The sequence below is a fragment of the Penicillium hordei genome (genome assembly GCF_028827395.1).
Source record: "Penicillium hordei strain IBT 12815 chromosome Unknown utg000005l_segment0_segment0, whole genome shotgun sequence".
NCBI classification, from domain to species: Eukaryota; Fungi; Ascomycota; class Eurotiomycetes; order Eurotiales; family Aspergillaceae; genus Penicillium; species Penicillium hordei.
The window spans coordinates 1,576,151-1,589,623 of record NW_026623146.1 but is presented as its reverse complement, the minus strand read 5'-3'; the positions used below and the strand labels follow the sequence as shown (position 1 = coordinate 1,589,623).

The 13,473-nt window shown below is 33.6% G+C and overlaps 2 protein-coding genes across 2 annotated transcripts; one reads left to right on the top strand and one right to left on the bottom strand.

Moving 5' to 3' along the window:
- Window positions 1–1,733: 1,733 nt before the first annotated feature.
- Window positions 1,734–3,448, top strand: N7537_009547 (putative feruloyl esterase; the record flags this gene model as incomplete). The annotated part of the gene is made up of 3 exons (XM_056900601.1): window positions 1,734–2,213; window positions 2,267–3,040; window positions 3,125–3,448. Coding segments are annotated over 3 exons (1,578 nt in total), but the record flags the coding sequence as incomplete, so codon positions are not given.
- A 783-nt stretch (window positions 3,449–4,231) lies between these two features.
- Window positions 4,232–4,561, bottom strand: N7537_009546 (uncharacterized protein; the record flags this gene model as incomplete). Its single annotated transcript, XM_056900600.1, has 1 exon — window positions 4,232–4,561. The coding sequence occupies one exon, from the start codon at window positions 4,559–4,561 to the stop codon at window positions 4,232–4,234; it is 330 nt and encodes a 109-aa protein (XP_056749268.1).
- Window positions 4,562–13,473: the final 8,912 nt, after the last annotated feature.

Here is a 13,473-nt window from a genome sequence, read left to right as displayed (position 1 = left end):
AGGAATACCATTATATGATCGAAAATTACTACACAATTTAATTTATTTGCTTTTTTGGGTTATAAAGGGTACCCATTGGGTTCTTGGGTTGGGTTTTGGCGAGGCCTAACTAGGAGCAAACAAAGGAGGTCACAATATCACTACGAACGGTATTACGGAGACGCGATTGTCCGATTTATGAAAATAAAATATGAAGCGACATCGCGGTTCGAAGAGCGGTTCGACTCGTGTAATGTTTTCTATGGCCCTCCAGTGATTTTCCTTCAGAATTGTTGGATCTGCTGTTCCAGACTTGCCCATTAGTTTTGTTCGGGCTGCTGCGTACTTGCTCAAGCGCAAATCCTGCAACCTATTTGACGGCTATCGCGTTTTCAGCTTCTTCGATCCGTTCAATGATCCCAGTGGACCGTGATGCTCAAATGGGCTGGCTGATGTTATACGCGTATCCATGCGACAAGCTCGCACTGCAAACCCACATAAATTTTCAAGACCCACTCTTTCTGTCCAGCTGCTTGTTAGCATGATGTCGAATACCAAGTCCGAATACATCGTAGAAACCAGGTATTATACCAGAAAGATCATGTGACATTGGGTACCAGGCATACCATACAAAAGTGCATAATACAGTTAGTCATCATTGCCCGCACAGATTGTTGAATAACGTATTTCACTACCGAGCCGCCATCACCACCGAGCCGCCCCAAAAACACCATACTAAATAGGATAAATTACAACTTGATATCTTAACAACGGTATACCATATGGAAATTTCCTAATGGGTTAATGCTTTTAGGAGATATATAGCATCTTAAGGGCTTTAGAAAATCTTTAGGACTTTATAGTTGAGATATATATATCTATTTTTAGGCAACGTAATTTTTAATACTATGATAATAATATAGGTTTCGAATTTTCTTAAAACTAATATATAGTATTTAAAATTCTTATCGATAGCTATCGAATAATAATAAAACCAAATAGTAATGTGGTTGCTACGATATAAGGTTGCAAAATATCGCATTTACTATGGTGTTTTCGGGGCGGCTCGGTGGTGGTGGCGGCTCGGTAGTGAAATACGTTAGCGGGTTTTGTCATTTTAGTTAGAGTCTTCAACATTGGTCATCTATACCATACATTGTTCGTACACCAGCTTTCTGTCATATGATACTAAGCTTATTAAGGCCGTGCTACATCTCATAATCAAACAATGTTCTTCTTGATATAGGTTTGCTCGATATCAGTTTCAGAATTCTTTACTTATTTAACTTTCCAAATGGTATTGGCAACTCTCATCTCTGCCCCTATAAAGTCTAGCCTGGTGAGGGTGACGAATAGGAAGATAGCCAAGATCAAATGCTACTTAGTAGACAAATTTGGTATGGTGCTCTTGAATCCTGCGTTGCTTTCTAATGTTTCTAAGTGTTTTCCAGAATTTCAGGGGTCAGACATATATCATATTCCGAATACGTCGTATTATGTATACGAGTGACGATCAAACGCGTATACGCTCATTTCCCTCACTCCAGGATTCGACTGACGGATTACGTACCTGATTACTGAACGGCCCCCCAGTTAGTAGAGTTTGTGGCGAAAATGAGACGGTAGACTGGGTACGGTCCGCGTTCCTTACCATCTTTGATATAAAGATGCAAGCTTGCAGATTCCTTGTCCAATACCTTTGTACCTTTTCTTTCAATCAACCTGTTTGCCCATCATCATTAAAGTTCGGCAAAATGAACGTCTCTTCGATCACAGCTTCAGCATGTGCTGCGAATGCTATCACATATCCCGCGGTATTCGGTGCTGAGATCCTAAATATTTCTGCCAATCTTGTTCTAAACTACTCCTCCGAAGTATCAGACCAGTACTATTTCAACAATCCTTCCATTAGTGTGAGAAACATCGACTACTGCAACGTCACCGTCACATACACGCATCCTGGTCAGAACGACACAATCAATGTTGAGACATGGCTCCCAATGGAAAATTGGAACGGACGGCTTCAGGCTACTGGAGGTGGCGGCTATGTGGCTGGTCGGTTCTTTCTGTCATATACTGCTATGGCTGGAGCTCTCGGCAATGGCTATGCTGCAACCACTACCGATGGCGGTATCGGATTGAGCCTTGTTCCAGATCCCTGGGCTCTGAAAAGTCCCGGAAATGTAGATTTGTACGCTCTCCAGGACTTGGCATCCGTGTCTTTGAAGGATCAGGTACGTATGAACAGACTTCGAGCTATAGTGGCTATCGCTAAGTTCCATTTCAGGCTATCATTGCAAAAGAACTCATTAAAGAGTTCTACGGCCAGCCTGCGGAGTACTCATATTATACAGGTTGTTCACAAGGTGGCCGCCAAGGAATGATGCTTGCCCAGCGCTACCCAGAAGCGTACGATGGTATTGCCGCGGCTGCCCCAGCGTTTAACTGGGCTCGTCTCTTTCCTGCTCTTGCGTGGCCACAGGTCATGATGGAGCTGACCGGGCAGTTTCCCACGAAATGCGAACTGGACGCGGTTACAGCTGGTGCTATTGCAACTTGCGATCCACAGGATGGCGTCACCGACGGCATCATTAATAACCCTTCTGCCTGCTCCTTCGATCCCTTCTCCATTGTTGGTAAAATTGTTGACTGCGGTAACGAAACTACCACGATCAGCAACGCAGCTGCCACTATCGCCAACCTTACCTGGACAGGGCCTCGAAAAGCCAGTGGAGATTTCCTCTATTACGGTCTTGATTACCAATCTCGACTTACTGGCTCTGGAGATCAGAGCACCACTGCAGCTCTGGGCTTAGCGATGACGACTTGCAGTTCGAATGGAACTTGTAAAGGATCGCCCGCGGGACTCGGAGAAGCCTGGTTGAAATTCATGGTCAAGAAGGATCCTAATTGGGAGCTTTCTAACATTACCTCGGTTGAAGAATATGCGCGCCTATTTCAGGCTTCTGCTCAGGAGTTTGACTCAATCTTTGGGACATTTGATACTGACCTCTCTGGATTTCGCGATGCGGGCGGTAAGATGATTACTTATCATGGCACGGTGAGTTACACCCCTACAATCTCCTCCTGCTTTAGCATTTGTCGACCACGCATTGTTTTCATGCTGACCTGAATAACGTTGAAGGCCGACGGTCTTATTTTTAGACAAGGAACCAACGAATACTATGATCATGCCACAGAGCAGACGCCGAATATCAAAGACTTCTTCCGCTATTTCGAAGTCCCAGGATTAGCGCACTGTGCTGGTGGAGTTGGAGGACAGCCAACAGCAACGTTCCAAGCCCTGGTCGACTGGGTGGAGAATGGTGTCGTTCCGGACACACTGCCGATCAACTTTAGGGACACAAATGGTACACATTATGAGAGGATTTTGTGCCCTTACCCAGAGAGGGCGCAGCTTGTGTCTGCTAATTTGGATGTGACAAAGGCGGAGTCTTATGAATGTAGATTGTAAGCGCGCGCTATGTATGTATGTCGATCAACTGAGGAGGATTCGAACATGTTGGTAAACGGGCTACGATGGGGTCAATTTGGTCTTGGCGATTCGTTGGCACACCAGAAGGACGATCTCACAGCACGGCCACTGGGATCGCCAAGCCACTCTCATTTAAATTTGGTTGCATTCCTGATCATGTGTGCTCTTTCCATCTGTTTCTATTCCTCCCTTGTGTACTCTTGTCCCTGATAGTCCACAGGGATCATCCCGATGCTTTGCACATGCTAGCCCTTTATATCCGCTTTACTCTGCTTCACTTTATAATCCTTTACTCCTCAGCATTGCTCGTATTTCTAGCTTATGAAATTTCCACTGTTTTTGTTTCTGGTGCGCACTAGGGTTTCTTTTAGTTATATATGACAGCTGTTTGGGGCTGAAGAAAACCAAGTCTTTTTAATTGACAATAGTGTTTCTTTGTTTTGTTCGTCAATCCTCACCACTAGAATCTTCTAAGATCGAGACTGGTTCTTATAGTATATACAGAGCCCTCTCACCAGTTGTTCTCGCCTTGATTCTTCGTTTCATGGATCTCAACGTCCTTAATAGATTGACAAATTGATTATAAACAAACATTAAAATCATTCGTGTTCTGATATGATGAGCCATATACATACATCATTACTATCAGACGCTCACACCTAACACACGTCAAAAATAGCGAATCAGAAGCTAGACAATTCTTCGCCGTTAGCCTATATACAGACCCCTCAATCCAAAACGTTGAGCCCAAGCAATTCAAGCATTCAGTTCCCCGATAGGAACAATCATATCAGGTCTCCTCGCCTCAACAGCCAACATATTCAAATTCCGCTCCCTGACCATACGCATATACTTCCGTTGCTCTTGGGACATGTCTTTGAACTTATCTAGGTCGCTAACATCATGCCACATAGAGTATACACTGAACCCGATGAGTCCTGTCACAATACAGCCAGCGATAATGAGAAAGATGTAGAGGGGGTATTTGTCGGGGTTGCTCATGCTACTACGCTTGAGCAATCTGGTAGCGTTATTTATTGTAGATGATTTCGTGGTTGCCCCTATTGTTGGTAACATGGCAGGCATCATGGTTCGAAGAGGCTGTAGAAGATAAATGGTCTCGTTAGTTATTAGATAATAGAGACAGAACACGGGGCTGTATAAACATACACTGTAGTAAAGGTGTCAATATAAGAGTTTGCCAATATTCCTAATAGGTATGCAAATGTTGAAAGCAGGAGACTAGGTTTACGAACTCTGGTAGCTATATGAATAAGAATTTACTACACGCTAAAATCTCGCCTCTGCGGCTAAGCAATGCGAAACCCGAATGAATTGGTAAAATTAACTCTACAGGTATGATATTCTTCCCAAATAGGCATAGCGGCCACAGGTTTCCTCGCCAATAAGGAACAATTAGATCAATCAAAATGGCCCGATGGTAAGTGGGTCGACCAATGGGTTGGAGTATGCTCAAGGGACAAAATGTTCTAATTATACGACCTAGGGGGTTTGACCGGAGAGACGCTCTTCGGCTTCGGCCCCCAATTTCCAGGTCTAGTCTGCTGCAGTGGCTTATCCTTGCTTCACTTGAACGACCTTGATATCTACCGTGCTTAATAGTTTGACGGTGCCTAGTGCCCCTCTCTGGGTCGACAGGTCCGCATTACATACGGCAAGTCTGTTTATTTGGATCTCACATGTGTCGGATAGATCGATATGTCTATGACTAATCTTCCAAGATTGTTGACTCTGTGACTTAACCTAAGGAGCCCGCCCCACTACCACCCTGTCTATGGTGAGTGTGGTGTGCATATTCCAGCCCAGCCACGTCCATCCTTTCTTCTGCTACGATGGCTCCCAAAGGTGTATATTTGTATAGATCGTCCCTCAAGATCATCTCTAATAACCCTTCAAACCTTAGGTCTCTTTCTCAAGGCTTCCCCTGGGGGTTTCCTTTCCTTTTTATTCTTCTTTCTTCATCTCGTAACAGAGTAGAAATGGAGATAAACTACGAGCTGAATTTGTTGTCGATATATTATACTCAGGCCAAACCTACTGGACGCTGGTTATACTTAGTCAGCAAATCTGGCCTGCTCAAGCTCTAGGACCGCGAATCTTATATCTTTCTTTGCCGCAGTCCACACGCGTATGACATTTCCAATTGAAGACACTATATGATCCATCCACATGTTTCAACCGCCGCATTTCATGCGACCAGTCCGGAACACCATGCTTGAAATGCGAAAGAGCTGGCATGGAATGCTTCGACAAAAGGCCGCTAAGGTAGGTCAAGAGTGCGGCAATCCGGGGAATGATGTAAAGCTATGCGTATGAGGGTACAGCAGATGGACCTTCTGTACATATCCGAGGGTTACCAAATCCGCACTATCAACACCGAAGAGATTGCCCCGTGGCTGGTGCAAGCTTCTTCTGATAGATCTCGGCCGGTCAGCTTGCAAGTTAAACCTCGAATTTCCGGTTTTCTTTTTTGGCTAGCTTCAAGGCAGTGCTAGAGATGCTGGAGATTTCTCTATACGCGTATTCGGAAAGATAACCAAGGGACCAGGTTATGTCGGTGGTTCGTGCATACGCGTATAGGTCCCCAGCCACAGGCTCCACCTTGAAATTCTGGCTGAATCCATATGACAGAAAGCTAGTGTACGTGACGGAAAGCTGGTGTACGAACAATGTATGGTATAAATGACCAATGTTGACAACTCTAACTAACTAAAATGACAAAACCCGCTATTTCAACAATCTGTGTGGACTATAATATGCACTTTTTGTATGGTATGCCTGGTACCAAATGTCACATGATGTTTCCGGTATATTACCTGGTTTCTACCATATATTCGGACTTGGTATTCGACACACCCCCTAGTTCTTAAAGCCTATATTTTCCTAGCTTTAAGAGCTGTCAATTCCTTCATTTCTACACTCTCTTCAAACAGCCTCTATTTCTCGGATCAGATGACTAATCTCTCTTATCCCAATCAGCTCTCTAAAGAGATACTACTTCTACCTTAGAAGTAGACTTCGGCAGAACCTATTTTGGGTCGGAACCTCCGACCCAAAACCTAACCTAACCTAAAACCTAATAGGTTAAACCTAATAACCTAATAACAATCTATTTAAACCTATTTTTATATAAAATATAGGTCTTAGCGTTTATAACGATACTAAGTTATTTAAATAAATGACTGATTTTTATAACTATTCTGGTTTATTTATCGGATATTACTATATTATCACGATATTGAGTTAGAAAATTTATATAATTACTCTAAATTTAAAGCTAATAGGCTTTATATTATATTAATTACCGATAAAAATTAATATTAATTATAGTATAGTAGTATTTGTTGGCACTTTAGCAGATATAATATTATAGCCTATAATTAGGTTATAATATTTTAGTAGGGAAGTGGTATTAGGTAATCTTTATAGCTTATATAATATAATTATATAAGATATAAAGGGTTATACTTAGCTAGAATAGGAATTAATATAAGAGGTAGAAGTCAAGTTGATTGTTATTATGCTTATATTATTATAACATACTAGCTAAGCAAGGAATTTCGATTCCTTATATAGCTAGTTAGGAGACAATTATAAGATAATGTAATATCTCATAATGTTATAATATAACTTCACTATATATAGCAAATATTATAATATGACCTCACTATATATAGCAGATAATAGTGAGTCATAATATAGTTTACTATATATTATATATCTAAGGATCACTTAGATAGTACCGGTAAAATATATATAGGCTCCTTTCCTATTATAATAATATATATATACTATAATATATATCCTATATATATATTATATAATACTATTATGCTAATATGCCCCCTTAATCCTTATAATAGTTATAAGGATTATTAGTATATAGTATATATATATATATATAGTAGGTCCTTATATAGTATCTAGATTAGCTAGATCTATTAAGGCTTTATATAAGATATTATTAATATTCTTTATTAAGAAGTTAGCTAGTATATATTTAGAAGGTATCTAGTTTATAACTACTTTTCCTTCTAATATAGCTTATTTTATAAAATAGTATATAATTTTAATATACTTAGAGCGCTTATAGAATTCTAGATTTTTAGCTAATTTTTTAGCTAAATCACTATTAACTAAGTGTTACGTACTAGCTAACTAGTCACGGTTAGGTTAGATAGGTTTAGGGAATACTTGCCTTAATACTCCTCGAATAGTCTAACGCTAATGATCCGGTCTTAACTAAGCTAATGCCGCGTAGGGCCTTATAGTAGCCTAAGTCCTTTTAAGCGATTAAGGAACTAATACTAGGTAGAGCGCCGAGTAGATCTATACCGGGGTATTAATCTACTCGTAAGTATTATTAAGTTATAATCAAGTAAAGAGTTATAGTAATCTAAAAGGTAAATATAAGTAATAATATATAATTAAAGACGAAGAACTAAACTAGATATATAAATAAGTATCCTTATATATCCCTAAGTTCTTCTTATATAGAATAGGAGATAATAGAATAGTAGAATTACCTTAGCGGATTCTACTAATCTACTTACTACCCTTCTACTACCTATATAATTACGTAATACTAAGTAGTAGTTATCTAGTATATAGAGTAATCTATATAATAGAAATCCTCTATAGGGTAGATCCGCTTAGGGTAGATTATACTCTTACTTAATAAGCTTATATATAATCTACTAATAGATATCTTAGTTAGCTCTCGATAGCCTATTAGTATACCTAGTAGGTTACTATTAATTAGTAATAGATAGATCTATAATATTACCTCCCCTCTTCCTAGGAGTTTTATCTTTAAGACTTATAAAGCTATAATATCCCTCTTTAGGTAGGTAATAGATTTCTTTTTTTAAAATAATACTTCTTTATTATACCTAAACGAAAGGCTAACTCTATTTTTTTATTTACTCCTAAATTTCCCTCCGATTCTTCTAATACTTATTATTATTAAGCGACTTATATTAAAGATAATAATTTTATTATCTTTATTTCTTATAATTATTATAAATTAGTAGGTATTACTTATCTAATAGACCGTTCTTATTAATATTCGAAATATATCTTATATACTTACGCGGGTTATTTATATAAGTATAACTTTTATATTAGTTAGGAATAGGATTTATTATATTATACCGAAACTAAACTTTCTTTAGATCTTAAAATAAATAAAAGTAAACTCGATTTATTAAAATCTAAGTTAAGCGAACTATAAGCTTATCTTATAAAGCTATATTAAAAACTATTAAATAAATAAAAATAATACTAGAAAGTAATATCTAAGTAACGTTAGTTATATAAATAAATATCCTTCCTAAAATAAAAGGGTTTTAATATATTAGAATATAATACTAAACTCCTTTAAATTCTCGATAAAAAGTAAATATCCCTAAAGTAGGCTTCTCTTTCTACTCTTAATCTTAAGTAGCTTACTACTACTACCGATTATCCGAACTTTAATTAGATATTAGTAAAGATTATTAATTTCCCTATTTCTTTCTAAGATAAATCCGGTTTTATACCCTCCTCGCTTTCTATTATATAAGGGTCCTTTTCGTTTATTAGTAGTACTATTAAATAAGCTAATAGTAGCCCTTTAGATTTTAGATAGGTTCCTATATATTTTCTAAAGTAGGATACCCTTTCTACTAAACTAAGAGTTATTACTAATTATTATACTATTTATCTAATAGGATTTATTCGACTTTATATTTATCTTCGGTTTCCTCGATTTCTATATTAATTATAATTTTAGTATTATCTAGTACTAGTTCGAGTAATAAGATATAAAATACTATATAGAGTTTTTATATACTTTTAGATAGCTTTAAGCGATAATTTACTAGTCCTAATTTTTTTTTAATCTTAAATAGTCCTAATTATAGGTAGTCTAATTTATTACTAGGTCGCTTAATTTTAATATTATATTATAATAAGTAAACCTTTTCTCCCTTCTTAAGGTTAGGTCCCTCTCTATAGTAGTTATTATAGTATTTTTTTATATATAGATTAATAAAGTTAATATCTCTAGCTAGTTATATATATAACTTTTTTAATCTATTAGCCTTTAGTCTTACTAATTCTACTATAGCTATTTTATTAATTAGTTCTCTAAATACTATTAGATTATATCTATAATTTATAAAGAATAGTATTTCGTTAGTTATAGAGTATACTATATTATTATATATTAGCTATACTATTAGTAATAGTCCTACCTAGTTATCTTACTAATAATTTATATAATATTATAGGTACTATTTTACTATCTAATTTACTCTTTCTATTTAACTATTAGTCTATAAGTAGTATATAATCGAGAGTCTAAGCTTAATACTTATTTAATCTATAAAAGACTTCTATATATTCGATATAAATAGCTTATCTTTATCCGATATAATCTTACTCGGTATCTTATAGTTTATAATTATATATCGAAGTATAATATTCGCTATTTAATTAGTATCGATAGTTTCTATAGTCGGAATTATATAAGTATACTTAATAAGCCTATCGACTATAACTATAATTATATTATATCTATCTAAGATTAGTAACTTTATAATAAAGTCTATTATAATCTATTCCTTATTATAGATTTATCCGTTACTAATTAGTAGTAATCTACTAAGTATACTAATAGACTATCGAGAGCTAACTAGGATATCTATTAGTAGATTACGTACGAACTTACTAAGTAAGAGTATAATCCGCCCTAAACGGATCTACCCTATAGAGGATTTCTATTATATAGGTTACTCTATATACTAGATAACCGCTACTTAGTATTATATAATTATATAAGTAGTAGAAGGGTAGTAAGTAGATTAATAGAATCCGCTAAAGCGATTCTACTATTCTACTATCTACTATTCTATATAGGAAGAACTTAGGGATATATAAAGATATTTATTTATATATCTAGTTTAGTTCTTTATCTTTAATTATATATTATTATTTATATTTACCTTTTAGATTACTATAACTCTTTACTTGATTATAACTTAATAATACTTACGAGTAGATTAATACCCCGGTATAGATCTACTCGGCGCTCTACCTAGTATTAGTTCCTTAATCGCTTAAAAGGACTTAGGCTATAATAAGACCCTATATAGCGATAGCTTAGTTATAACCCGATTATTAATATTAGACTATTCGAGGAGTATTAAGGTAAGTATACCTTAAACCTATCTAATCTAATTATAACTAGTTAGCTAGTATATAATATTCCTATAGTTAGGTTAGTATCTTAGATAACTATAATTCTCTATAAAATACGTATTATATAGGTTTATTTTATTAATATATATCGTAAACGTAGATATAGAATCGAACTTTTTACTATATATTTAGAAAATAGTAATTTTATATAATATATTTAATAGTTTTTTCTACTTCTATATATTTATATAAGATATTATTATAATATCGATATATAACCTCTTCTCTTAGCTTATTTAGGATATATATTAATTTATATATATAAAGTAATCTTTAGTTATTTTTAATAAGTTTTCTACCCTTTTTAACGAGTTAATTAATTATATCTTTTTCTAATATATCTTTAATTTTCTATAAGAAATTATTATCCTTAACTTCTATTATTATAGCTAGTAACTACTTATTATATAAAATAGTACTATTAGAGTTTTATCTTAATATAGTAGGATTTACTATCTTAGTTCCTAATTTATAGTCTAATCGTCTATTTAAAGCGTCGGCTTATCCGTTCTCTATCTTTTTATAATATTCGATTTTAAAATCGTATTATATAAGGGTTTCGGCTTATCGCGTTTATCGTTTTATTAACTTCTTTATTATAGTAAAGAATATAAGATTCTTATAATTAGTTTTAACTATTACTATATATTTTACTCCTTTTAGATATACTCTCTAGATTTAGAACGCTAATACTATAGCTAATAGTTCTTTATTATATATATTATAGTTAAGTTTTATTAGAATTATTTTCCTTAACTAAAATATAACTAGTTAATACTTATTATTAGTTCCTAGTTATATTAGCCTTACTCCTAAAGTATAGTCTAATATATCGATTTTTATAATAATTAGTTAATTATAGCTAAATATAGCTATAATTATTCCTTTATTAAAGAGTTCTTTAAAGTCTTAGAACGATTTATCTACTATCTTATCCTATATAAATTTCTAATCTTTCTTAGTAAGATAGTAGAGTCTTAATATAACTCTAGCGTATCTATCGATAATCTTTCGGTAATAATTAGCTAGACTAAGAAATTATTATACTTTCTTTATATTTTTAGATATTAGTTATTTTATAATACTTTTAATTTTATCTTCTTTTATCCCTAGTCTTTTAAAGATAATATAATACTTAAGGAAAATCGTTTTCTAAATATAAAATTCGTATTTCTTTAGTTTAAGAGTAATCTCTACTTCTCTTAGTTTCTATAATATAAGTCTATTATATTTAATATAATCTTCGAGTATTTCTAAGAAGACTAAAATATTATCTAGATATATAATAACGAAGATATCTAAATATTCCTTAATTATTTTAAAGATAAAGTATTAGAATATTACTAATATATTAGTAAAGCCGAAAGGTATAACTTTATATTTATAATATCCGAACTTAGTTCTAAATACTATTTTCTATTTATAATCTAGCTTAATCTTAATATAGTAGTAGGTATTAGTAATATTATACTTCGAAAAGTATTTAGTATATCTAATCCTATCTTATATCTTATTAATTAAAGGTAGTAGGTATCAATCTTTAATAGTAATCGAATTTAAATATCGGTAATCTATATAAAGTCGAAGACTCCTATCCTTCTTTAATATAAAGATAATAGGGTATCTAGTCTCTAACTTCGAGACTTAGATATATCCCTTTAGTAGATTCTCTTTAATATATTCCTTAAGTATATTATATTTCTTTTATAATAGCTAATAAATAGATATAAAAGTTAGTTTAGTACCTTCTATTATATTAATCTTATAGTTAAAAGGTCTATATTTTAGTAATACTCTATTAGCTAGTACTATAAAAATATCTATAAACTCTTAGTATTCTTTTAGAATCCTAGATATATCGCTAATTATATATAGCTTCTTATATTTAATTATTATATAGTCCTTTAATTCTTAGTCGGATATATCTAGTACTTATTCTATAGTATCTAGGGCGACGCCTATAACTAATATTCTAGTCCTTTTACTTCGGGACTATTTATTATACTTATTTCGTTAGGTAGACTTCTATTAATATATTTTATATTCGTTATATATTTTTATATATATATATCTATTAAATAAGATATATCCTAATTACTAATTAATACTTAGATTATACTTTTTAAGCTATAGAATACCTAAAATAATATTATAGTCTTCTATCTCTAAAATATTAAACTATATTAATTCTAGATATCTATAGATAGATATAGGTAATATAATAGTTTCCTCGCTAACTCTTCCTAAAAGTACTTCTTTATTAAATCTTATAACTAGTATTATATATAGTAAAGGTTCGGTTATAACCTATCGATCTTCCTTAAATCTTAGGTTTATAAAGTTATTAGTAGCTCTTAAGTTAATAAGAGTCTATATCTTCCTTATAGGTAGGATTATATATAACTTAATATATATTCCTAACGTTATTACCGCTAGATATATTATTAGTCGATCCTTATAATTATATATCTAGTATCTATTATACTAAATTCCCTAGTATTCTTTCGTCTATTATAGCTTCTTTATCTACTATAGTAGTCTTAGTTTAATATTATAATCTAACTTTACTAACCTATAAATAGTATACGTCTTATTATAGTATATAATACTAGCTATCTTACTATATCTTAGGTATCGCGTATATCCTTTATATACGTAAGTAGAATTTTTGTAAGGGTATCCTACTAGGTCGTCGCCTTCCTTAATTACGTTAATAAGGTACTAGTCTAGTCTAC